The sequence below is a fragment of the Myodes glareolus genome, chromosome 2 (genome assembly GCF_982192425.1).
Source record: "Myodes glareolus chromosome 2, mMyoGla1.1, whole genome shotgun sequence".
NCBI lineage: Eukaryota > Metazoa > Chordata > Mammalia > Rodentia > Cricetidae > Myodes > Myodes glareolus.
The window spans coordinates 67,119,147-67,145,068 of NC_142027.1; the positions used below are offsets into that span (position 1 = coordinate 67,119,147).

Genomic DNA, 25,922 nt, shown 5'->3' on the forward strand with positions numbered 1-25,922 from the left:
CAGATCTACATATCCCGGGCATTCTTATTTATCCGTATTTAATAAGATGTTTTCTCCCATCTCCTTTACCCTTTGCCAGAAGGAAAGGTCATTCTTAGTGGAAAAGTGACTCAAATTCAAGAGAACATGTCTGGCTATACAAGAATTCAAGATTATCATTGAAAACAAATCGTAACTCTCTGCCTAAGCCAATACACAGTTGGCTTCTTGGCATACTTAAAATGAATTACTGGCACCCCATCACATCTCACAAAGCTCTAGATCCATCCTCTGCTTCTCTGTCCAGTGTCATTTCATGTCCCTTCTTGAGTAACTGTATGCCAGCCCAAGTACTTCCTTCAAGGGGCTCAAACTTCCCCAGCTCATCACTACCTCAGGAGCTTTGTGCAGCCATGGCCCTTAGCAGGAAGCCTAGCCCCTCCCTCCCCAGGGCCAGCTCCTTCCTGTCTTTAGGTTAGACATCCCTTCTCAAACAGACTGTCACCAGCTTCTCATGCTAAAGACATCAGCCAAGCCTTCTCCTGCTCGTTTTAATTCTCCAGATACTGTTGGGAGGTTTTCTAACTCATTTATTCATTTATTTGCTAACTCTGTTTTGACCCCTACCCCGACTAGAATGTTGTCAGGGATTTTGCCCCCTACACTGCTAGAGCCCATGTCTGGAATATCACCTGGCACATGGAAGACACTCAATAAACAGCTGTTGAATAAACTGATAATAATGCAGCATCTTCACACCAAGCATTTAAGTAATAGAAGACCCATCACAGTGGGCAGAGTCTAGGCAGCATTGAACCTTAGCTTCTGGAAAGAGGTGCTCCTTTGGGTGTAGTCTAGCTCTGTGTCACCTCTGCATGGCCACTCATGGTGGACATACTTCGCCTAGGTCACTGCCAGGGAATCTAGTGAGAAGGCCTCACTACCATTGGGCAAAAGAAGCAAAGTTGCAGACCTGTGGTCCAAGACATTTGGTGTTTGGTAGCAGAGTTTAGGGCTCTTTTTTGAAAAAATACCCAAATAAGAAAGTCTGTAGCATGCTGGATGGTGGTAGCTCACATTTTTAATTCCAACATACAGGAGGCAGAGGCAGGTGGATCTCTGTGAGTTCGAGGCCAACCTGGTCTACAGAGTGAGTTCCAGGTCATCCATAGCTGTTACACAGAGAAACCCTGTCTCATAAAACCACACACACATACACACAATTGTCTTTAGCAGACTTTCCACCCTCTGTTGTGCCCCAGCCCTTACTTCTGCCTGCCCAGTGTCCAGTTTTCTTGCATGTCTCACCTATTGATCCCTAAAGATGTCTGAGATTTGACCTTTGCCTTAAGTAAACAAGTACCCTAATTCCTAGCAGCTCATTGGGTACCTTGAATGTTTTTCCTGATTAGGAAATGTTCAAATACTGCTCACAAATCTTTGGAACAGGCTCTTGGCTGTAGAACAAGGTGTCAACTTGTCTCACCTACCCCAAGAACAGTAGATGCTCAATGAAGCAGTGTCTAGTCCTAAGTATAATTGGAAGGGACCTTCCCAGGGTCTGATAGCATCTTCCCAGTCTAAGCTCGACTCAGCTCTCCTTGTGCCCAAGGCTTATTGTTTGCTAGAACAGTTGGGCAATTGGTTCATTGCTGTCTACATTCAAAAGCCAGCTCATGAGCCCCTAAGGTCTTGCCAATCTGACCTCTCACATTTCCTTGCCACTTCTCCTGCCTTTTACGTTTACATTGAACCTGTGAGAACAGAAATGTCCCACTGCCTGCTAGTATCTTCGAATGCTGCTAGCATTGTTCAGCCTGCGGCTTTCTCTGTTCTGCTTAAGACTCAAGAGCAACCGCTGCTCCTTATCATGAGGGTCTTCCCATGTGTATTAATAACAGGAGCAGTCAACTGATCCAGCCAGAACTTCCTGCCTCTCCACAAAAGTTTATTTTATAAATATTTGGTTTTTCAAGACAGGGTTTCTCTGTGTAGCCCAGGCTATCCTGGAACTCGTTCCGTAGGCCAGACTGGATTTGAACTCAGATCCACCTGCTTCTGCCTTCTGGGTACTGGGATTAAAGGTATGTACCACCACCACCTAGTTAACCCACATCATTTTCAATGACCATTCAAAATCTGCTGAAGAGGTTCATGTTTGGGGTGTAAACCTGAACTCGGGGCTAGCTTTCAGAAATGCGGCTCACACACGAACACTTCAACTTGGCACGTTTTGTTTTCCCAAGAGGCTGAAGACCCAAATATGAGTAGCTTTAAACAAAATCTTGCTGGGAGGAGGGGGGAGCAAGGGCAGGTGTGAACAATGTACACGATACTCATGTGTAAAAATGTCCTAATGAACCCATTAAAGCTCATTAAAAGTTATTAATTTTTAAGAGTCTAGTTCTAACTTTTAGTGTACTCACGACTGTTACTGTATGCTTTCCCTGTGTCTCGAGTGAAGCAGTAAATTCTCTCCTCTCCCGTTTGTGCCCAGGGAACTGTCTCGTGAACGAACTTGAGTATGTTGCGTAGTAATTATGCTCAGGCATTACGTATAGCTAAGTTGTCATGGAGGCGCCCTAGGTTAGGCAAGGCAACACTGCACAGACTTTGAAAGGCTCGGGCTCCAGGAGTGTGCTGTTTAGGTTGCTGGGTAAGAACGCAGTGCCAGTGACAGATGCTGCTTCAGCCAGAGGACCCAAGTTAGCAGCCCCAGAAGCATCCAATCCATACTTGTGCCTCTGATGCAGTGTTTGGAGACTTTCTCTAGCAGCGACACCCTAACTCCAAGCATGAGGAAACATCTGCCAAACCCAAAGTGGGGGGCACACAGCAACAGAGCCGCGTGTCCTCATGAAAGGTATACAGAGCATGGTAAGTCCCGCCTGTCTGTAGAGGACATTAGGACAGCTGGTGGCATCTGAACAGAGAGCATGCTAAAGTTCTGCTTGGTTCAATGTGCAACCGCCATGTCAGAAAACAGCTCTGCTTTATTAAGGAAAAAACACATTGAAATATTTGGAGAAAAAGAGAAATCTGTGTAATTCATTCTGAGGTCAGAAGGTAGGTGGGAGCTGGGTGTATAGAGATTTTTGTATTGGTCTTGCAACTTTTCTCCAGATCTGAAATGATGTCAAAGTAAAAGATTTTGAAGAGGTACTGTTGGTGGGGGATCAGTCTTGGAAGCCCAGCCCCAGCAGGGCAGGTAGTGGGTGTTCCTAGCCGTGTGTGGTTCAGCCGTGGCTCTGAGCTCCTGGGAGTGAGGAGGCCGAGACAGGCACAGGAGTACTGTGTGTAAAGGGCCCTGTGCTGAGAAATTCAGGAGGAAGTTATTTTCCCCCAAGTCCAGGGAGTGAGTCCCAGAGGAAGCCCACTAGGCACAGGTACTGGAGAAGCATGGCTGAAGTAAAGACTGAAGAATCTTCCATCAGGTGAAGCCTGGAGAGTCTGAACCTTCACATTTCCTTTCCCTACTTACACACATGCATGCACACACGTTTATGTGTGTACACTATGCATGCACATACACATGTATACAGGTGTACATGCACACAGGCATACACACACACACACACACACACACACACACACACACATACACACACACACACACAGTAGATAACCAAAACAGAACACTGGAAACAGGCCATTGTTAACCTTCAATCAGCTGCTTTTTCCTGCACGAGGTCAGTTTTCTCTTGCTTGTCTCTGTTTCCTAGGAGAATTTCCACGTCAGCATTTGGGTTGAGCAGCACTTAATGACAGTCTTAAGCTTTCCAGTCACCCTTCCCAACTCCTCCCTATCCCTGCAGAGAAGCCTCTGGAAGTTACTTTGAGCAAGGTTACTGCAAAGGGCACATCAGCACCTGAATCCAAGCCGGCTTCCCACGGCCTTCTGGGTAGGCTTTCTTGTGGTGACAGATCAGCTTAAAATAACTGAACTGGACCATGGTGAGTCTCCTGCTGGAGCCTTTGCAACAGGTTTTGGGTTTGACCAGCAACTCTGATGTCAGGACACTCTCCTCAGGAGTCTGGTTCACATTTGTATCCTGGACTTGAATGGAGTGCTAGCCAAGATCCATGCCAGCCACACTGAGGCCAAGGACATTTTAATAGTCATTTGCTAAGTGCTGCTTTCCCTCTGCAGTCAGCACTTACACTGATGTATTAAAGGTTCAAATAGTCAAGAAGCAAGTGACTTAATTTCGGTTGTCTTTAAAAGGGCAATACCTTGGCCATCTTAAGGAACGCAGGAAACAGAAGTGTGTCTTGATAACCATTACTGTCTAGGAGTCAGGGACCACACTGACAATGACTTTTTCTTAGAGGTCTTTGGTTCTAAAAATACCCACACTCCAATGATTTATCTTTTCTAGCCCTGCACTATTCCTTACTGGTAATGTAATGGCTAAAGAATTTGTGCACAGGGTACAAAGATGGGTAATACATCTGTCCTCAGGGCATTCCACAGCAAGGCAACTGTGTAAGCTAGCGTTCATCAGTGCCAAGGAGGGACACAAGCGTGTGTCAGAGAAAAGCACAGTGTCTGGCTTTAACTGTTCAAGACTCCTGGATCATCTTCAGAAGAACAGACAGCTAAAGGGGAAGGGGAGCCAGGAGGAATGTAGCATGGTGGATATATTGTTGGCTTGAGGAATTAGGACCAGAGTGGAGTCTTCATATGGAATAGTGCTTTTCAAAATTGAGCTGCCCCTGATTCCCATGGCAAGCCACCCCCATAGTTTCTGACCTACCACAGGCTCTGAGACTTTCTATCTCTGCTCAGTTCCTAGGTGCTACTGATACTATTTGCCTAAAGACCGTGGTTTGAGAGCCTTGCTATGCCTGGTGCCCAGATGCTGAAGGGGCTGGAAGGGTTCACTCGAGCCTGACTAGGCATCTGAAACTAAGCAGCAGGCTGACAAGTGGGTCTTGGTGAGCAGGTTTGTGAGAGTGGCTGAACAAGGTGGTGTGGTTGCCATAGTAGCAGAGCTGTATCCAGTGAATGCAGAGAGACCAGCGTGGAGGCTGTGGTAGAGCTGACCCAGGTGGACTGAGTGAGCTGAAGGAGGGCAGTGACCGAGACAATGCAAAGAAGATGGTAGTGCAGAACCCTTTGTGAAGAGCCTGTGACCGGCGAGAGACTGAGTTAGCCTCGGCAGTCTGTGGGAGTCGTTTGCAGCGTGTGATGTAACAGGGTTAAACTGAGTATGTGCACACTGTCAAAAAGGAGGAAGGGAGAGCGTCGTTGCGTGTAATTTTGTTTTTGAGTAAATTTTGCTGTATGTTTTTAAGCTGCAGGACATGATTTTGTGGGATGCATATAGATAGTCACAAGGTTCCTATGGTGAAACAGAACCAGCTGTCATCTCAGAGTGACCCCTTCTTTCATGGCAAGGACAACCAAAGTCTACCCGTTCAACAGCAGTTTTACTAGTGCTGATCCTGGCCTTGTGCAGTAGACCTCTAGCCTTGTTCATCCACCTGTCTGTCCCGTCACATCCCCTGACCGCCATCTCTTTCTTACCTCAGTCCCAGTCCCTGCACTGGGTGGCCACTGTTTCATTCTCTTTCTCTGATATATTTGTGTGTCCCCCCCCCCCGACACACACATGCAGACATATAACTTTTTAAAGATTTCACATTAAGAAATATCATATTATCATTTTCTGTTCCTGGCTTATCTCGTTTAGTCCACTGTCCTTCAGGTTCATTCGTGTTGTGACAAATAGGTAAATCTCCTTTTTAAAGGCTGAATGATATTATGTAAAATACGCCTAATATGTATGTGCTATACATTTGTTCAAAAAACACTGGCAGTTTTCCTGTTCTGGTCACAGTGAACAACACTACAAGGAACGTTGGGACACAGATATGTTTATATAAGGTTGTGCTTTCATTCCTTTTGGTATTAGCCCCAGATAATGCCAAATAATATCAGATGATCTTGTTGGGGCATAAGAGACTGCCCCAGGAGAGCTGCTTGCTGGATTATATGGTATTTCTTTTTTTTTTTTCAGTTTGTCGTTGTGTTTTATACAGATTTTAAAAATAAAAGTCTTGCTGTTTATCCCAGGCTAGCCTGGCATTCTCAATCCTGCCACAGCCTCCTGAGAGCTGGGTTATAGGTGTGCAGCGTCGACAGCCCCAGCCCCTGTTTCTTTAGGAGCCTCCCATCGTCTTCTGCATCCTTCACAGTCTTTGTTATCAAGGACTTTCCTCATATCAATCTAGGGAATGCTAGATGATATCACATAGAGCAGTGCTTCTCAACCTTCCTAACGCTGTGACCCCTAATACAGCTCCTCACGTTGTGGTCACCCCAGCCATAAAATTATTTAGTTGCTACTTCATAACTAATTTTGCTTCTGTTTTTCTAATCTATTTTTTAAATTTTCATTTTATGTTCACTAGTGTTCTGCCTGTATGTATATCTGTGTGAAGGTGTCAGATTCCCTGGAACTGGAGTTACAGACAGCTGTGAGCTGCCATGTGGGTGCTGGGAATTGAACTCAGGTCCTCTGGAAGAGCAGCCAGTGCTCTTAATTGCTGAACCATCTCTCCAGTCCCTAATTTTGCTATTGTTATGAATCACAATGTAAATATCTGATATATGAGCCAAGGGGTTGCTGCCCACAGGTTGATAACCTGACATGGAAAACTCATTTATTCTTTTTTAAACAAGAAAAGCTCTGTACTTTGGTTTTAATATGAATACGGTGCATCCTTTGTTGGTTCAGAATGAGTCATATTGCACCACGTTCATTTATTGGCTCATTTGAACAGTTCTTAAGACCTCGGCACAGTCTGGAAGGAGCGCACATTCCCTTCCAGACTGTGTGGCCAGATCCAGGAGATTGCGATGGGTGCGGAGATTGAAGCGATGTCTAGAATGTTTGCCCTTGGGGAGCAGCAGAACAGTTTCACAGGCTTCTACCTCATGCAGTGGATCAAGCTTCTAAATCTACCACTGGTCAGTGGAGACAGACCTCAGCTTACAAAGCCCACGACATGGTGTCATAATAAGAAGGAATCCATAGAGCAGCATGGACCTGTCAGTGGAGCCTCAAACTTTAGGGATACTTATCTGAGAAGATGCATTCAGGACCCCTGAGGACTTTTCCTTTTCTCCATTTTTATCTCAGAAATGATGCAAGGGTAACTGGGGCCAAGGAAACCCTGAAGATAAGCAATTGGGAACTTTCTCAGTGTAGCTCTGCGTCTGTGGCAGCTTGGAAGGAGCTAAAGCATGGGGTGAAGGTTAAAGTGATGGGTGGACAGTCAGCAGGAGCTGTGGGGAATCAGGACTGAGTTAGGACAGAATTAAGGAGACTCCCGTGGAGATGGCAAAGACTGTCCTGTGAAGAACAGATGTTCCAAAGGGCTGTGGAGGTAGAAGGATGTCTGGCCTATGTAGGTGGCACTGCATTCAGAATCAGTTCTGTGGCTCAGATCTGCATTCTGTGGGCTAGAATAGCAGCACAGGGCAAAAGAAGGGGTCACTAAGTGGAAGTGAACTGAGACAGAATCCAAGACCAAGGATTCAGGGTTTGGAGTGGCCCGTGATTTTGTACTTCAATGAGACAAATCAGACATCAACATTAAAAGAATGGGAATTTAAATATACAGCGTTTATAAAGATGCCAAGTCTCAGTAAAGAGAGATGGGCTGGTAGAGGACTCACTGGAGAGGAACTCTTGAAGCTAGCACAAGGGCTTTAGTGCAGTCAGCAGGAGCAGGGGCTAACCTTGTGTGTCTGAGACTTGAGAATGACTAGGGGGGGCGGGATATCCTGTGCCACGGCAAGCTTGCCCAGTTCAGGCTAAACTGCAGTGGCAGCAAAGTGCCCACAGCTCAGCCAGGTTTCTCCCTCGGCTTCAGTTCCCACTGCTGGCTCTGAAGCAGCTTGCTTCATTCTCCAGCACTGAGCAGCCTAGGCATCATGATGCCAAGCAGATGGTTTGCCGGGAAGCCAGCCACACCAAGAGCTGGTGGTACACAGCATCAGGCCCTCTGCTGAATATGTAACTAGGGGTTTGGCTTTGATGAACATTCCCCTAAAAGACCTGTTTGGTTTGTTATCTTAGGCCACGTAGGACATATTCATACTGACTATAGGTCTGTGTTGCACATGCTTAGAAACATATATATGTATTTATCATCCAGAGAATTTTTACTCTTGCTCTGCTCATCTTATAGCCTCCTACATGTTCATTCCAGAATGAAAAATACTAAGTAAGTTACTCCTAGGAAGACAGAGATGGCAGGGATGTCTGTGTACATACCTTTTTCAGGCAGATACATTGATATAACTGAAAGTGTGGAGAGCAATAGGCCGGATTTACAACTCTTTCTGTATTTTTGGAGCCAGGAGGCTAAAGGGCCTTTCTGTGACCATGTCACAATGTTAGAAATCTTTGGGGTTTTCTATTTTAACCATCAGAGTCAAAGTTTCCCATACAGTCTTATGATAAATACCAGGGAGCCAATTACAGACCTAACGACCATCTAGAGCAGTGGTCCTCAACCTCCCGAAGGCTTCCACCCTTTAATACAGTCCTTCATGTCAGGGTGACGGCGACCCCCAAATTGTAAAATCATTTTCTTTGTCACTTAATGACTGTAATTTTGCTACTGTTATGAATCATCATGTAAATCTGTATATTTTCCAGTGGTCTTAGGTGACCGCTGTGAAGGAATTCTTTGACCCCCACCCCAAGAGGAATCAAAACCCACAGGTTGAGAACCGCTGATCTAAATCAGGTATGTAAGCGTTGATATTGATCCGCTAGCCATGTGTGGCAGTGTATGTACAAATTAAGTCCAATCACTTGTGAGGCAGAGGCAGGCAGATCTCTGTAACCTAGAGGCCAACTCGGTGTACATATTGAATTCCAGGCCAGCCAAAACTACACACCAAGACCCTGTCTAAAGCAACAACTAGATCTTGTGTGTTTTTATCAGTTTCACAATACCTTATTATACATTACATGGAAACATGATGTTGGCATGATTGAATGCAGAAGAATGGATTGAAAATGAATTTTCCAATCTTGAGAGGTACCATTCAGAACAACCTAGGAAATCCTCCGGAAATCACCTTACACATACACGGACCCTGATACACATTTGACATTGTTATCTGTTTCCCAGGATACAACTTGGCAGCACACAACGCCTGTCTGCGCTGTATGCGCTATCATACAGTTCGCGAGCTTCAGGCAAGAGACTGGAGGTTGAAACACACAAACACATACCAACAGAGAGACAGAGACACGAACCTCTAGTCACTGGCAAGAAGCCCTTTATTCAGTTGCACCACGGAGGCTTATATACCCAACAGTCAGGTGGGCCAACAGGTGAAAACCTTAACCTCTGATCCTCAGGGTCAAAGCAACACGTGCTCGTGAAGCAGAGCTGGTAAACAACTTTGACACAGCCTTTAGTAACTCAAATCAGAAGGAAAGTAAAGATCTCTAGCGGGGAAGAGCAGCTGGAGGTCAGGACTCCAAATGGTCGCAACACAACTTCTCAAATCATAGGAATCTCCAAAGTGGTGATTCTTAGCCCTTCCCAGTGGACTCAAGTCACCCAACCACCATGGCAGGATTACACAGTTGGGATTATCAGCCTCACTCCACAACTTTTGGGGTTAAGAGAGGGGCTAAAGTTTATGTTGTTTGGCAATTTAGTCGACCATGTCTATAGATTGAAGCTTCCCTAAAAACTCCCAAAGAGAATGGAGTTAGAGAACCTTTGGGTAATGTGATGCAGGTAGGTGCCCGAGAGATAGTACATCTAAAGAGGGATGGAAGAGCTACCTTTAATGACCTAGAAACTATCATTTGTGTCTTTTGATTGATCTTTTATTATAAGTCAGTAAGCATTGTTTCCTTGAGTTCTGAGAGTCAATGCAGAAAATTAATAAAGCCCAAAAAGGAGGTGTGGGAATCTCAGTTTGTGGCTAGTCAATAGAAGCATAGGTGAAACAACCTGGGACTTGTGATTGGCCTCTCAGGTGGCAATGTAGAGCAGAACTGGGGACCGAGCCACCATCCTATGGGATCAAATGCCTTCTCTACGGCCGACAGTGCCAGGGTTGACTTGAATTAGCGACGTCTAACTGGTTCCACTGCCAGACCAATTGCTGGCTTGATGTGTAAGAAAAAACCACGTGTGTATTGTGTAAGACCTGTGTTGGGAATAGAGAATCGAAGTTTGTGTTTTCCTCTTATGTGTTCCCTGGGTTTCAGCTGAAACCTATCGATACACTGTTCTGGTCCTTGGGGATGCTAAACTCACAACTGGTAGAGCAGTTTTCTTCTGTGGAGATGTAGTTCTTTCCCCGCCATCGAGGGAAACTGAAACAAGGCTACATTAATGTTTCGTGCTTTTCTTGGAATGTGGTCCGCTTTGCTTGGTAACTAAAGAGAAGAGGCTGTGGTTGAGCCTCTCACTTTGCTGACACGGCACATGCTATAAACCTAGGTTCTGAGAACTTGGAGTCCCTTGCATCCCTGGGGCCTGGTGAATGTAGAGAGTCTGCCACTTCTCTGCAGAGAGGCCCTGTTTCTTTCAGTGCTACCGCAGATGCTTATCACCCATCCCAAACACTTGAGAAATAATGTCAACACACGCCAGACCACAGCCAGGGAGGAATTTTCTGAGATAAGATTACACCTTTGTCCTTCAAGAGGTACCAGTGAATCCCCAGATGTCCCCCAAGCAGAGCAGCCCCCTAGGTTCTCCTTTGTACCATGGAATTTTAGGAACTCCGCATTTGTGCTTCTAAACACCCATCTTCTGCTGTTGCTTTCCAAATTATGCACAAATCCCTAATAGTCCCCGAGAAAGGCCCCAGCAGGGCCCCAGCGTGGAGCTCAGGGTCTCGGGCCATGGGAGATGCCGGGAGCAGCTCTCTGTTGGCAAATGCATTTGCTAACTTCGTTTCAAGATTTTCTTTTCTGCCCTATTGGCTTCATCTAAGCTTGAGGGTTTCCAAGGCCAGATGAGATGGCTTGTCCAGATCTAAGGCAGTGCAGAATCACAGAGGAAATCATGAGTCTCTGAGGAGGCGTGAAAAGCCACAAGAACACTGTCTAAATACCCAGCCATTTTCTTGGTTTAAAGACCAGTATGCAAACTGGCAGCCATGGGGCTGGGGTGGAGATCAGCTGTCTCAGGACTCCAGTGATGCGCACTCATGACACACTTACCTTTAACTTGTCTCCCAGACGCTAACAGTATCATATTCCCTAGCCTGGGCACATGGGCCTCATAGGACCATCTGGATTCCAAACCCTTCTTCCAAGATAGTGGTATAGAGTTGCCAGATTAATTTGAAAAACAAAACTACCTTTTTTTTTTGTCATATCATTTCCCACCAGAATCTCATAATAAAGTTCATATTCGTTATCTGATGTCTTCACAAGTGTTTTCTCCCACCCAGTTTCTCCCCCGCTGATCTTGTTCCCTACCAAGGACCTACCTTGGCCTGGCTAACTTATTTTCCATTTCCCTGGCTGTGCTTTGGCTCTTGTTATCCTACCTTTTGGGAACACTCCCTCCCAAACATCTCTTCCCTTAAGCCTCTTCAGGCCAGTCCCTCCTACACAGATATGACCCTTCTCTGAACTCTGCTCACTTCTCAGGCCAGTCTGGCCATACCAGCCTGCTGGCAATTAATCACCCACTGCTTTGCAAAATATCTTTGTCTTTCATGCTCTGCCTTGCTGGTCTGTTCTTTTTCTCTCTCTCCCCACGTCGCTCTGCTGTGTGCACGTGAGCGTGTGTGTGTGTGTGTGTGTGTGTGTGTGTGTAGCTGGACAAGAGGTCAATGAAAACGCAGCCTGTGTCTTCTATTTTTAGAACTCGCTGTCTACCTCATTCTCTGTGACATTGTTGCTGGTTAATAGTGCTTGCTTGGTACTTGACTTGAGTACCAATATGCTGATGTTGCTATGCAACATCTAGACGTCTAGAGACCCTGTTTTCCCAACGCCAATATAACAATAAAACAGCCTTACTGGCTGTGTGGTGGTGGCGCACGCCTTTAATCCCAGTACCTAGGAGGTAGAGGCAGGTGGATCTCTGAGTTTGAGGCCAGCCTGATCTACAGAGTGACTTCCAGGACAGCTGAAACAGTTACACAGAGAAACCCTATCTTAAAAAACAGGCAAAAACAAACCAACATAAAAACAAGCATCACTGAGCAGAAGAAGCTATAGCAACACCGAAGCAGACTTTAAAATCACGTCCTTGGATTAGTCAAGGTATTTTATAGGCTGAACTCTGTATAACTAGTGGTGGTTCCTTCAGAGATTAGCAGGTATTCGGATGTCAGGAACTGGAGGAATTCAATAGGGGTTGTCTTACATGCTTCTCCTATGCTGTGCTTTCTCTAACCGTCCCACTCCAATAGCATGGCTTCCCTGGGTTTGCTGTGCCTGTCGTTGGTGGAAACTGATGTACTGGGCATGGAAATGCATGAAGGACCAGTAGCATAGTTTATTGCTCCATCCGGCTGAATGGCATACAGTTCTTACCCGGTCCCTAGGAGCTGTATGTCCTTGGGCAAATTGATTGATGTCTCTAAATGGGCAGTTTCCTCTTCTGTAAAAATGAAGATAAGACTAACCCCACATACACCCCCATGAGCTCATGATGTTGTCAAAGAACAAAATAAGATGGCCCATGAGAAATGCTTAGGCTATTGCAAGTTCATTAAAGCGTTGAGATAGTCAACAAATGGCCTAGCAGCTTACAGACAATATGCTGATTTCTCCTATTTAACAAAACAAAACAAACTCTCTTGATCTCCAATCATTGTCCCTTTAAAACAAAACAAAAATTCTCTGCTCTCTGCTGCCTCCTCTCTCCCGTCCGCCACTCTGTGTAATCAGCCTAGCCCCCTCCATCACACAGCTGCTTTTTTGCAAAGTCACCAGTGACATTGGTGTAACTAAGTTTAAGGCTTAACTCTTTGGTCAGTACCCTTGGCCTGTCAAGGAGTGTTTGACACAGCTGATTCTCCTTCCTCCATGCAGACGCTTCCCACATGCAGCCTCCAGGCCAACGACTACTCTCAATCCCCCTGGCCTCTCCGACATTTCCCCTGTCTCCGCATCCTCCTGCTTCTTGCTGAGTCTCCAGACTTCTCCCTTCCCAATGCTCATGTCCCTTGGCATTTTCACTCATGGCTTCCAGCACCATCTCTTCACGGACAACCCCCAGTCATCTCTGGCTACCAGCACTTTGGGCCCTGAGCTCCAGACTTGAAGTCCAGCAGTGTCGGCTTGTCTGTTAGTGTCTGTCTAAAAGGATCTCAGATGGCCACAACTGGCCTCCTTTCTGTCTACCCTCAAAGCCACTCTTTCCACACTCTGCCCCACCTCAGAAACGATAATGAACAACTATCATCCTAATAGTTGTTCTGGGCAAAACCCAAGTTATCCTGACTCTTCTTGTTCATATGTCATGCACAGTTTGTCAGAAAGCTCTGCCTGTCCTATTGTCAAAACATATCCAGTACCAGGCTGTGGTGGCACACGCCTTTAACCCTTTAAATCCGAGAGGCAGAGACAGGCGGATCTCTGTGAGTTCAAGGCCAGCCTGGTCTACAAAGCAAGTTTCAGGACTGACTCCATAGGACTATTAGGAAACCCTGTCTCGAAAAAAACAAAACAAACAAATGAAAAATCCAGAATCTGATCTCTTCTGATAGCCACTGGTACCATCCTCCAAGCCACCAGTGTCTCTCGGCTGAAAGGAATATGGTAACCTCTTAGATAGTCTGAGTCCACTGTCCTCAATTAAAAATAAGAATGAAATTTTAATATATATGATAGATGGTATCAATCTTCTAAGAATTTCCCCTGCAAGTAAAAGCTAAAGGCATAAAAATATTATGTTAATAATAATAAAATAAGACTCCAGGTCCTAGTGGTCCCTCCCATTTGCTTCCCTTACCTCCGTTCTAACACTGTTCCCCTTCTCTCTGCACTGATTCCATCCCTAGCCTACCCCACATACTAACTTGGAACATCTGTGTTTGCTCATTTACCGCTTGCTTAAAAGGCCGCATGGCTTGTCTCTCACTGCCGTTAGGACCACATTCAGACACCAAGTCGCAAGACTGCCTGAGCATTAATTTGTGCATCTACTCCCCGTTGCATTTCCTAATCTTATTATTATTATTTTTTTGGTAAAGCCCTTTTCATTATCTATGATACTTTACATTTTCCTGATTTTGTTGTTCTCATGGTGTATTGTATTTCCCACCAGAATATAACCTTCATGGAAGCAGGAGCCTTTGTCTCCCATGTATTCCTGTTTCCATAAAACTGGAATGGCATCTCACATGTGAACATTTGTGTCAGTGTCAAATGTTACTGTTGTCCCTTGCCTGGTCCACAGCCAGCCTTGACTTTCTGCCTTTCTTGACTTTCTTGACTTCGGCCTACCTTCCTGAGGCCGAAGCTGCCATAGCCGGCGTTCAAACACCTGTTTTAACCGCTTCTGACAGGATGCTTCTGTCTGCCCTTTCTCCACAGATTCTTACTCTCATTCCTCTGGGGAAAATGGAGGCAAGTCCGAGTCAGTGGCCAACCTTCAGTCTCAACACTCCCTGAACTCCATCCACAGTTCGCCTGGTCCCAAGCGCTCCACCAACACCCTTAAAAAATGGCTAACCAGCCCCGTGCGTCGTCTCAACAGTGGGAAAGCAGATGGAAACATCAAAAAGCAGAAAAAAGTACGCGATGGGCGGAAGAGCTTCGACCTGGGATCACCCAAGCCTGGGGATGAGACGACCCCTCAGGGAGACAGTGCTGACGAGGTACCTACTAGGGCCAGCTCTCTTCTACCGTGAGGGACCGCTGACATGCTTCCCACACAGAAGGGTCTACCATCTCTAGTACTGCATCATCTTGAACTTTCCATCCTTGAGACTTGATTGCTTTGATTTGTGCCCCATCCCGAGACTGATAGGCACTGAGACGATCAAGTAGACAGAAACAAAGATTGTCAGATTCCGAGACAGGGCGCTAGCCAGAGAAGAGGCGGTTGATCCCTTGCCTCTACTGAGGGTGACATCAAACCTGGCCAGATACAGAGTAAGAATGCAAGGCTTGAGACTACATCACTCAGCAAACCAGAGGCTGAGCAGCAGTCAAGCATTGTGAGCAATGCCACAGGTCAAAGGGTGTTGCAGATGCCCATGTGTGGTGAGACACTCCTTTAGTTCCAGCACTTGGGAGGCAGAGGCAGCTGGTCTCTGAATTCAAGGCCAGCTTGTTCCACGTGTTAAGTTCTAAGCAAGCTGAGACTGCACAGTGGGAGCTTATCTCAAACACACAAACAAATAAGGGGTTGCAGAGGGATAGCGCTGAAGACTACATGAAGGTCACAGCGAGCGGGGTTTCAGTTCAGTGAGGAACGTGGATGGCGACAGCTGGTGATGATGAAATGGGCCATAATGAGCTCCTCTGACCTCACATTTGTCACAGAGAACTGGGCTTTAGCCAAGACGTTAGGCTCCGTAATCTCTTGAGTGTTTGCAGAGCCGAGATTCTGTAATAAAAATATACGGGATGCATTTTTATCCTGGAGGGTGAAACGCTTGCTTTGTCTGTGTAACGAACCTATTCCGGTGTCGGCTGAAGCTGAGACAGCCTTCTCGATGCATAACTAGACCCCCCCCCCCCCTTAAATGGCACAAAACCGGGTGAGATTTGGAGGTAGTTTAATAGTCTTTTGGAAAAAATTTGAAGTTAGTCCTGGCCTGGTGGCATGTAACATTCCTGTAATCCCAGTACCCAGCAGGCTGACACAAGGATCATGAGTTCGAGACCAGCCTGGACTCTTGAGGAGAAAAAGTGGGGAGGGGGGAAGAAATTAGTTTAAAAGTTAGTCTTCAAACTTTCTCCCTTTGCGTTTCTTCCCGATAATGTCAAGTCCTGAATTATTGGCGTCTTTTATTGATGTAGCAGTACCTAATGACATTCTTTTGTTCTAGAAGAGCAAGAAGGGTTGGGGCGAAGATGAGCCAGATGAAGAGTCACACACGCCCCTTCCTCCGCCCATGAAGATCTTTGACAACGACCCCACCCAGGATGAGATGGTAGGAGCCCTGCTGAGATTTCTTGGGTCTATGAGACTGGAACGGTGCTGCCCTCTCCATCAGCGCCTTCCCCTAGAGAACCCACAGGGACGTAGGTGCTGTTGGTTAGTAGATGTCCTCTCTCACCGTTACCCAGGCTTGGCTTTGTTCTGGGTAGCCGAGGGATACATAAACACTGGTTAAAGCAGGGATCTATCTGGGAACACATGCTCTTGATAGAGGGTCCTGATACTGTATCTGCAGGCAACAGATGCCAAGAGGAATTGGTTGTCTCAAAGGAATCTGTGAGGGCTCAGGTGTCAATCATTGGGTGATGCCTGACATACAGCCTGTGCTTTAGTTGTCTTCTGCATTCAGTTCTAAAGGTCAAATTGCAGCCCCTTCTGCTGGAGCCAGTGTCACTAAAACTGCCATCTCGGCATGCGGGGCAGAGGTGCTGGCAGTGGAAGGGTGTCGCCTAGCATGGAAAAGTGAAGCATGCCCTGTTGCCACAGCCCTTTGTTTTATAAAATGCCCTGTTTGCTGGCATCGGGAAAAGTTTGTGTCCTGTGACATGCCCCGACGGTTAGGTCATTCTGCTTGTTCGAGAGCGGAAGCTCGATTCCAGTGGCCCTGACTCTCAGGCGCTGACCTGGAACATGGGCTTGCTTTTTGTTCTTTTGATGCAGGGTCTCACTGTGTAACCTTTTCTGGCCAGAAACTCACTATGTAGATCAAGCCGGCCCCAAATTCACAGAGCTCTACTTGCCCCGTCCCCCCAACGCCAGGAGTAAAGGCGTGGGCTACCACGCCCAACTGGAGCTTCGATTGTGTTGTCTCTCCTTGCTTTCCTTGCAGCCATGCTTTGTGCTCCGTTGGGTTTTTCTTGCCTTCTTATACAGTGGCTTGTACTTGTGACTCTGGCCCTCGATGTGGGAGTTCCAGCACTGGGTTGTACTTCCAATTTTCTTCCAGAGTGTCGTTTTGTAGAGGTAGTGCAGTTGTCCTGGCTGTTTCTGGCTCTCACTGTGTTCTGTCCTGTTCTCTGTACTGGAAAAGCCTCCTTTGAGTCAGTCTGCAGGCCAAGCGTAGAGAGGTGGCAGACTTTTCATAGGCTCTGCTTATGGGTGTCCCAGCATTTTTTATTTTGATCCTGTCTGCTTTGCATTTGGTTTTTAACCCCGGAGTTATTCAAGGTCTGCCTTAATACTTACCCTAAGAAGCACACAGTTGTGTCCCCTTCTACAGAGATGTTTAGACCCTAGATTCTGAGGCCTCTTGACTCTGGGGCACTGGGAAATAAAACAACAGAAGCATGCCATTGTGCCCGAAGGGATTCCCAGAGGCAGAGATGACCGACCTTCACCTTCATGAGAACTCACCTGCTAACTTCACCCACCCACCTTGTAAAACATCCTATGAACAGTACTAGTGTGAGGGGGGGGGTGCGGGGGGGAGGGTAGAGTTCCCAGGTTGCTTTGCCTACATAAAACAGAAAGGTCATGAACCTTCTCCTAGTCCCCTCAAACAGTTTGTTGGGGGGTGAATGTGTGTTAAGTCGTCCCTGGCTAAATTTTAACTGAGAATACAGATTGCCCCAGGCATCTATGTGGTCCTTTTCTTTGTCACACATAGTGCATTGCAGGTGTCCCATCTTAGACACATTAATTCTGTCCCCACACTGACTTGTTTGAGTTTAGTTCACTTGGTTTTTGTTGGAATAATGAAGATTGGGATAAGTCTCAGTACTCCTAGCAAATAGAGTTGGATTTATTAAAACAGTTTTGTTTTTCGGAGGCAGTCCCACTATGTAGCTCTGACTGGCCTGAAAATCATTTTGTGGACTAGGCTGGCCTTGAACTTGCCACAGTCGTTCTGCCTCCGCCTAGTGAGTGTTAAGATTCCAGGTATGTCCCCACCAGACCTGGCAGGAACTTCTTAAAGTCCAACCATTTAATGTCTGACTGCTTAGTCCTCCATGTCTGGATGCTTCCCACTTACACTATGTGTGTGACGTGTTTGATGCTTTATCTAGTCTGGCTTTGTTTAGTGTTTACCTGTGTAGCTGTAATTTCAGTAACCGAGAATACTGCGCTGACTTTATGCTCCGTGACTGTCATGACCGGCCCTTTGTGTAACAGCCTCAGGTGTTTCCGGTCTATGTACCTCTGAGTAACAGCCCTGATGATCCCTGAGTAGGATCCCATGTCTGTCCTTCTCACATCCGACCCTGGAATGAGTTCCCAGAAGTAGGATTACTAAATCAAAGATGGAAACTCGGTTTTCCAAACCAAGAATTTTTTCCTACATTCTCCCAAAAGATGGGGGGGAAAAAATAGTGTTGTCTTTCTTAATTGCATGTATTTGATCTCTCCCAATCTTAGAAGCAAAGACTTAAAAACCCCTTTTTTTTAATTGCTTAAAATAAAAATACCAATCCAAATTTCCGCTCCCTCCCCTCTTCCCACTTCCCTCCCACTCCCTCCATGGACCCTCCCACCCCTTACCCTCCAATTCTAAGAGAGGGCAATGCACCCCGCCCTTTGGAAAGTCCAAAGCCCTCCCTACTACATCTAGGTTGAGCAAGGTATACATACATCCAAAGAGAATGGGATCCCAAGAAGCGAGTATATGCAGTAGAGACAAATCCCAGTGTCATAAAAGCCCTTTTAAAACTCATCCCCAACCTGAAAGGAAAAAGTGAAGCCTGGTCAAGCCCAGGACAGCTCTTTCCTTGCTCTCAGTCACTTTCCTCATGTCCCAGCCTGGGAACGCCACTGCCCCCTGCCCTGATGCCCTGGACTAGAAGCACACACATGGCTGCAGAGGGAGCCATCACATCCCTTCAGGAGGGTGGAAGAAGGAGAAACCAGCAGACTAATAAACAAGAATGGTCCTTCCGTGTGTGGGAGGAACACCCAGCCATTGTACAAACAGCCACTACACGAAGCCTTGCCACTGGTCCACGGGAGGGACACAGAGAGGCCTGTAGTTGAGGCTCCCTTTGATGTGAGCAGGGTAGCCTCTGGGAACCCCAGCATGGACATAACTCCTTTTAGTACTTACTTTTGAGAGTCTTGCCAGTCCCTTGCATGTGTGAGTGCATGTGTGCGTGCGTGTGTGCATGAGTGCGGGTGTGTAAATGGGAGGGGAAGGGAGGAAAAAGATACAAGGAGAGGTGTCCAGCTTGCTTGATACACAGTAGCGAAACACGGACTTTATCTCTTTCATAGACATCGGAGGCTGGAATAGTCCATACCTCCCAGATCATGGAACAGCAATGGGCTACTATAAAAGGCTGAAGTCCTGATCTCCCCAGAGCAGTTCCCCATGCCCTAGTATCAGTCTGCATAGCCCTTGCTGTGAGTTTCCTGGGGGAGTCAATGACCCCTCCCCTCAGCCTCTACGGAGAACCAGACCCAGTACTTTGGCTAGAATTCCTAACAAGGGGTCTGTAGATCTACCTATACCCGACTACCCTCCCGACCCCACCCTGTCTCCCTCTGTCGTCTCTGTCCTCTGAACACAGAGCTGTACCTCGCGCTTTGGACTGTCTGCTTTGCTTCCTAACTGCTGTTCCTCTTTTCTCGCTAATCTGCTTTTCCTTTGCTGTCCAATGTCTTACAGTCCTCCTCTCTGCTAGCAGCCCGGCAGGCTTCCACTGAAGTACCCACTGCTGCCGACCTTGTCAGTGCCATAGAAAAGCTGGTCAAAAGCAAGCTGGTAAGTGGGCATCCCAGAGGCAGCTCTGTGTCACGTCTCACCTCGTGTGGCGTCCAGGGCCTCAAACAGGGCCTCAGATCAGTCAGCCATGTCCTAATTTCACTCATTCCTCCTGTAGCATAATTTTGTGTAATAGTGGCTTCTGAAAAATGCCCCAGGAGCCTTTTCAGCTTTCTGTGGGGTCGGCGTAGGGACTCAATGAGGCCTTTATGGTTGAGGTAAATGAAAAGTGGAGTTTCCAAGGCAAATAAATACTCTTCACTGAAAACTGAGCAGCTGGTTCCTAGACACATGGCACTCAGTCACTGACTGCGGTGTCTCAGGCTAGCCCGGAGGCCAGTGTCCTGTGCTGCTGAGACAGAATATGGATTCCTAAAGAACTGGGCAGGTTCGTTCGGAGACTTTCTAGTTTACCAGGCCTTAGAAATTAGACCATTGCTAATCAAGGAGTTGAGGCGTATGTGAGTAACCTTGCCACAAGAAATTGAGAAAGCCAGAATGTATCTCTGTCACAGGAGGAAGACAAACATGAGTCACAAACAACTGGTCTAGCCTGTGACTGTCTTATGGGCCAATCATAGTACCAGAAGGAAGGGCAATTAGCATGAGCTGGCTCAGGATTTCAGTGGTGTGCTAATGCTCCTCCCAGGCGGATCACTTGGTTGGAGCTGTCCCTCTGGCCCCCTATGTTTGTCAGTGTAAGCGACAGGACAGTAGTTCCAAGCATCTTGCTGTCTGTCTCTCTGTGGTCCACCTGTTTGGCTTTTCCTGCTACTCTCATGTGACTAATTCACTGCTCTTCCACCAGACTGCTGCTGGGAAGGCTCCTTAATCAGCACCGCTAGCCCTCCCCCCCCTCGGCCTAGGGACTGGAGGACAGTGGCGCGTCCTCTCCCAGGCCAGCCGCCTCGCCTCGTGGTTGCGAACAGAGAACAAACAGTGTCAGTAGAGTGTGGTTTGGGTGAGAAGGCGAGTTCTTGGAGGCCGTCTACTTTCCTGTCGTCTCTCCCTGTGGCTATCGCGGACACTTGACTTTACGAAGTCACCCTCTTGTTATGTGTCTCTCGAGGTTTTGTGCCTATCACCCCCATTTCTCTGGAATGTTCTCCTTACTTTTGCTTATCTAATGCATAGTGGCAGTCCTTCGGGGCCCCACCTAGTTTCATCTCTCACAAAGAAGTCCTCTACCAGTCCTGGCCAGATTTCTTCTGAAGTCCCCAAAGCTTCAGGCTATCAGCGATAGCTCTGTTATTGTTAAAATAGCGGAATATTTGTATTTGCTATTTTCCCCCCTGCTCACAAGTTATTCGAGCTGGTACTGTTCTTTCCTTCCATTAATGCATAGTAATCTTTACATTTAGAAAGTTCTTCATGAATACTTGTTCCAAAAATCCATATCTGCTTCTATTCGGGGTGACCTTTACCCCACTGCTTACTATTGCTAACCTTCGTACTGTTGGCTCCACTCTATGTGATCAGTGGGACTAGTATTAGAGACGTGAGCAAAATTATTGGGATACCCCACGGGGGCAAATGTCCCAGACAGAGAGGAAGGAGAATGGGGTGAGGTCAGAGTTCACAGGCCCAATCCCAGGCTCTCAATCAACAGCTACCGAATAAAATGCCCTTTCTGTGGTGAGTTTGCCATAAGAAAAGCATTAACTTCTCCCACCAATAATTACTTCTTGAAGATCTATGTGGAGCCCACAGTGACAGAGATGTCTCAAAACCAAACTCATACTAAGAAAAGAATGAAGGAGTAGTGATTTGGTTTCTTAGAATTTTCTCACCAAAATTTGATTCTTTTTCTTCTCCCCTTTTTTCTTTCCCATCCCACGGTAGCATGGCTGTAGCGCAACTCACTGTGTGAAGCACACCGGTAAACGGAGGCTATTTCAGCCATGTTTGCGAACACGGAGTTGCGTTTTTACCTCCAAAATAAGTTCCTATTTATTTCTCATTAGCTTTTCACTTTAAAGAAAGAGTCTAAGAGCTCATAAAAAAAAGTTCTAGGGTTTATCTGATGGAGCAAAGCAGCCAGTGGCCTCACAGACTTGGTCACTTGAAGTTGAGTCTTTGTGTCAACAATAAAGTCACAGACTTGCTCAGTCAAAGTTCAGTGTGCAAGTCAAGAGCCAGTGGTGCCACTGAACTCCAAGCCGTTCGGCCACACCTTGATGAGCTGTATGTGAGTAATCTATTCATTCTAGATGCAGCCATCTAGCACGTCCTTAAAAGAACTAGAAGGGCCCTGGAGGAAGTAGCCAGTACCATGTGGTCCGTGGTATTTGAATGAAAGCTGAAGAAACTGAGATTAAGTTTCGGGAGAAACGTGTGGGGAAGGCTGTCTTCCAGTGCCCGAAGCGCTGCTGTGGGAAGGAAAAGGTCGGTCTGATACTTGCTCCAGAGGAAAGAACCTGGACCTGGAGGCAGTTGTCTTAATGTGGTGTGAGGAAGAACCAGCGGAGTTCTTTCCGATTAAGAGTCATTTCATTTTACAGTTTGCTTTAGTGCAGAATCTGCCAGACATTTCTCTATTAAATGTTCAAAGAAGGGCATCAAATTCTGTACTTAGAAGTCGTTTGACTCCCTAGCTCTACCCAAGGGCTGCGAGGTCTCCCGGGCCCTAAGTCCCAGGGGTGCCCCAGTGCAGTCCCTTGGGCATGGTTGCACCGTGGTTTCCCATCAGCTTTCCAGAAGCTGCTATTGGAGAATGAATGTAGGATTTGCAGGCTTGCCTCCAGTGCAGATAAGTCCCAAGAGAGCCTCCATGGTAAGCCTTGGGCATGATGGACCCTTCAGCGTTCATCCTTGCTGGCTTTGTCTTCAGCCTGTGTGTCTGTTTACATGAGAGGATGCCCACCCCTGGCAGAGATAACCCACTTTACCTGGGCTCGCTTAAACTCTGAGCCAGAAACACTTTTTCTGCTGTCCCCATGTGAAACTTTTTTGGTGAAGCTGTAAAGTTTCAAACCAGGGTTTCACTGTGTAGCCTTAGCTGTCCTGCTACACGCTCTTTAGACCAGGCTGGTCTCGAACTCACAGAGATCCGCCTGCCTCTGCCTCTGCCTCCTGAGTGCTGGGATTAAAGACGTGCACCACCACTCACCCATGTGAGTCTTGATAAGATTTTTTTATTCTCTAGCAGTTATGGTTCTGACTGGTAGCAAGTTTGTGAAGAACTAGAAGGTGAAGGTTCCAGTTCTGGGCTCCTACTGATAGCATAGCCCTAGAGAAATGACATGTCAGTTAGGCAGTCCTGATGGCCTGAATCTAATCTCAAGATGATGGCATAGGCATGGCCGTGCTTCATACGCTGATAAGCAGGCATCTGCAAATGTTAGCTCTTTGGGCAATCAAAAAGATCTGTGTTGTCTCTGGCTTCCAAGACCTAGTGTGGGATATGGAGACTTGGGACTTGCCAACCAGTAGATTGGTCGTGGGTGAACGTTACAGTTTAGTAGATGATATCATTTGGTTTCATCCTTCAAGACTAAGGAGCCATATCTTCCTGGCCATGTGACAGTCTAGTGTGTTCTGCCACCTGCCTGTTACACAGGACTGAACCTCCAAAAAAAAAAAAAAGCCACCTTGGTGCTTGTTTTGGTGGCACACCCAAGTAGCCCACTCTATTCTCATGGCCCAGTCCATGCGTCTTGATAATCTCCCACCTCCAAGGTAGCAGGGCTGGCCAGTGAGAGATGTGGTTTGTTCTCACAGGGGGCCTGAGACACGTACAAGTTGGCTTCAGAAAGATTCTACCCTCTGTCTCTGCTGGTTTGAGAGCAGCCAGGGTCGCTTGTGGCAGAATGTGGCTCAGGCCAGGGTATGTGTGTGTCTGAACTTTGCCGTTCCTTCACATCAATCTTCTCATTTGATCGATAGCCTTGTAGAGTTAGTACAAGCTCAGATTCTAGAGGAGATGAAGCAGTGGCCACTCATACCCCTTCTGGGGGTGCATGTTTTCAGGACCTGGGCCATCCGGTAACCTTCTGGTAAGGATTTGTAAAGTTCGGAATAGGAAAGGTTAGAATTCCAACAAAAAATTTAGAACCTGCCCGCTGGTGGTAACACACGCCTTTAATCCCAGCCCTTCTCAGGGGCAAGGGAGACAGAGGCATATGGATCTCTATGAGTTTAAGGCCAGCCTGGTCTGCAGAGTGAGTTCCAGGACAGCTGGGGCTGTTACACAGAGAAACACTGTATCCAAAAAAACAAAACAAAACAAAACAACAAAAGTTAAAACCCCAAATCATCATCTTGGGGTATCATTTGCCTGGAGATCCTACACCTCAGTTTTTTTGACTGTGTAGATGCTCTGTAGCTGACCTTGGTGAGAATGGCTTAATTCTAATGCTTTTTTTGTCAGGGAGAGAGTCTATGTTTTTTAAAAAGTACATTAGTGTCTACATGTGAGTTTTCCGACACGAGAAACGCACACACACACATATTCACTATACTGAGAGGCACGTTACCACGCTGTTATTTCACATGGTTATTTTCTGTGTGGCGAGAATACCTAAATCTGTTTGACAGAGGTCCCTGATGCTAAGTGCAGCCCTCAGGGTGTGAGTTAGATCTCTAGGACGATTCATGTCACACATCTGTACCCTTTTCCTGCAGAGTTCTATTGTCCCTTCCTCCCCCTCCCTCTCCTTCTACCTCTGGTAGCCTCGATTTCATTCTCTGACTCCATGTAAACTTGACTCTTTAAAAAAGATTTTCTTATAAGAGATAATGTGACATTCTCTTCTCTGTGTCTGGCTTATTTCTCTTGGCATCAGGTTCTCCAAGTTTATCCATAATGTGGCAAAAGGCAGAATTTTGTTTTGTTTCCCAGACGGGGTTTCACTGTGTAGCCCTGGCTGTCCTGGAACTCACTCTGTAGACCAGGGTGCCCTCGACTCAGAGCTCCGCCTGTCTCTGTCTCCCTAGTGCTGGGATTAAAGGCGAGCGCCACCACACCCAGCTGGAGTGCGATATGATGGTTCTAGCTTTCATCTCCTTAGGAACAGCATCCCGGCCTTCACTCCCACGCACAGCAGGCGAAGTTTCCTTTCCTTTCTGCTCTCACCGACCAGGATTTGTTTGCTTCCCTGACCTCTGCTTCTTCCCACCCTATGTATTACTATCCTAAGGGTGTGACGAAGAAGTTTCTATAACGGGAGCAGCTAAGGGGACTGTTTGACGTGGTGATTGGTGCTGGGCCAGCGACTTCCCTGTTATCTCATTGGATGAGCCTTGATCTCCACTCAGGAGGCCACAGGACAGTCACTTGAGTTTTGAAATCCAGCATGGAGTCTTCCTTAGAGTCCACACGCTAAGATTAACGCTCCGAGGCCCTCCAGCCTGTACAGTTGCTGTCAGTCCCTCCTGGAGTTTAGTCTGGCATCTCTCTGTGTGATTGGCAAAGGGATGCCTTGCCTTTTAAAACACTTAATGAAAGTATTATATATGCTCATTCAGGAAAAACGACAAGAGTCTGAGCAGAGATCATCATCTGGATACATTCAGTGTCAGGGTTTCATGTGTTTCTTTCAGAGCCTTTGGCCATTAATGTAATCATAGTATTGAGATTTTCAATTCCGCTCTCCTTTGTTGTTCGGTCAGAAACATTTTCGTGTAACATGAAAAGCTCTTTGGAGTGTTGAGAGTGATCTTTCTAAAACTTAAGTCCAACGTTACTCTCCTGCTTAATTGCTCCGGACAGGCTCTTTAAGATGTCATCTCTGTGTCTCCAGGACCTGATGTCATTCCTTGTGAAGTCAGTTCTTCCTTCTCTGGTTCCCGCCCACCCCCTGCTCACTAGCACCCACCCCTACTCACTAGAGTGCATGCGCACACCACACACACACACACACACACACACACACACACACACCCCACTCACTAACACAGTCTTCTGCCAGACCCTCTGCACACACATCCAGTTCTACCTGCTGCAGGTTTTTAGCTCATCCCATGTGATTCCACTCCATGACCTTTCTCACAGTGCAGTCCCTGCCGGGACTGCTCTCCCGTTGCTCTATCCAGCGAAGTCTTTCCCCCCACTTAATATCTCAGAACAGCCAGCCCTTCACATCCTTGTGTTCCTCTTCTGTGGCTTCACCCAAGCTCA

General features: G+C 46.8%; 1 protein-coding gene across 21 annotated transcripts in view; it reads left to right on the forward strand.

Annotated features, from left to right (window-relative positions):
* Nucleotides 1-25,922, forward strand: part of Kalrn (kalirin RhoGEF kinase) — a 598,618-nt gene that overhangs the window by 510,315 nt on the left and 62,381 nt on the right. For 13 of the 21 annotated variants that reach the window (XM_048454114.3, XM_048454118.3, XM_048454112.3 and 10 more), the window contains 3 exons: nt 14,535-14,818; nt 15,998-16,102; nt 19,709-19,804. In XM_048454114.3, the coding sequence (XP_048310071.3) occupies nt 14,535-14,818; nt 15,998-16,102; nt 19,709-19,804 (485 nt within the window). The remainder of the gene's footprint in view (nt 1-14,534; nt 14,819-15,997; nt 16,103-19,708; nt 19,805-25,922) is intronic. The other 8 variants (XM_048454115.3, XM_048454113.3, XM_048454126.3 and 5 more) reach the window with 3 other exon arrangements.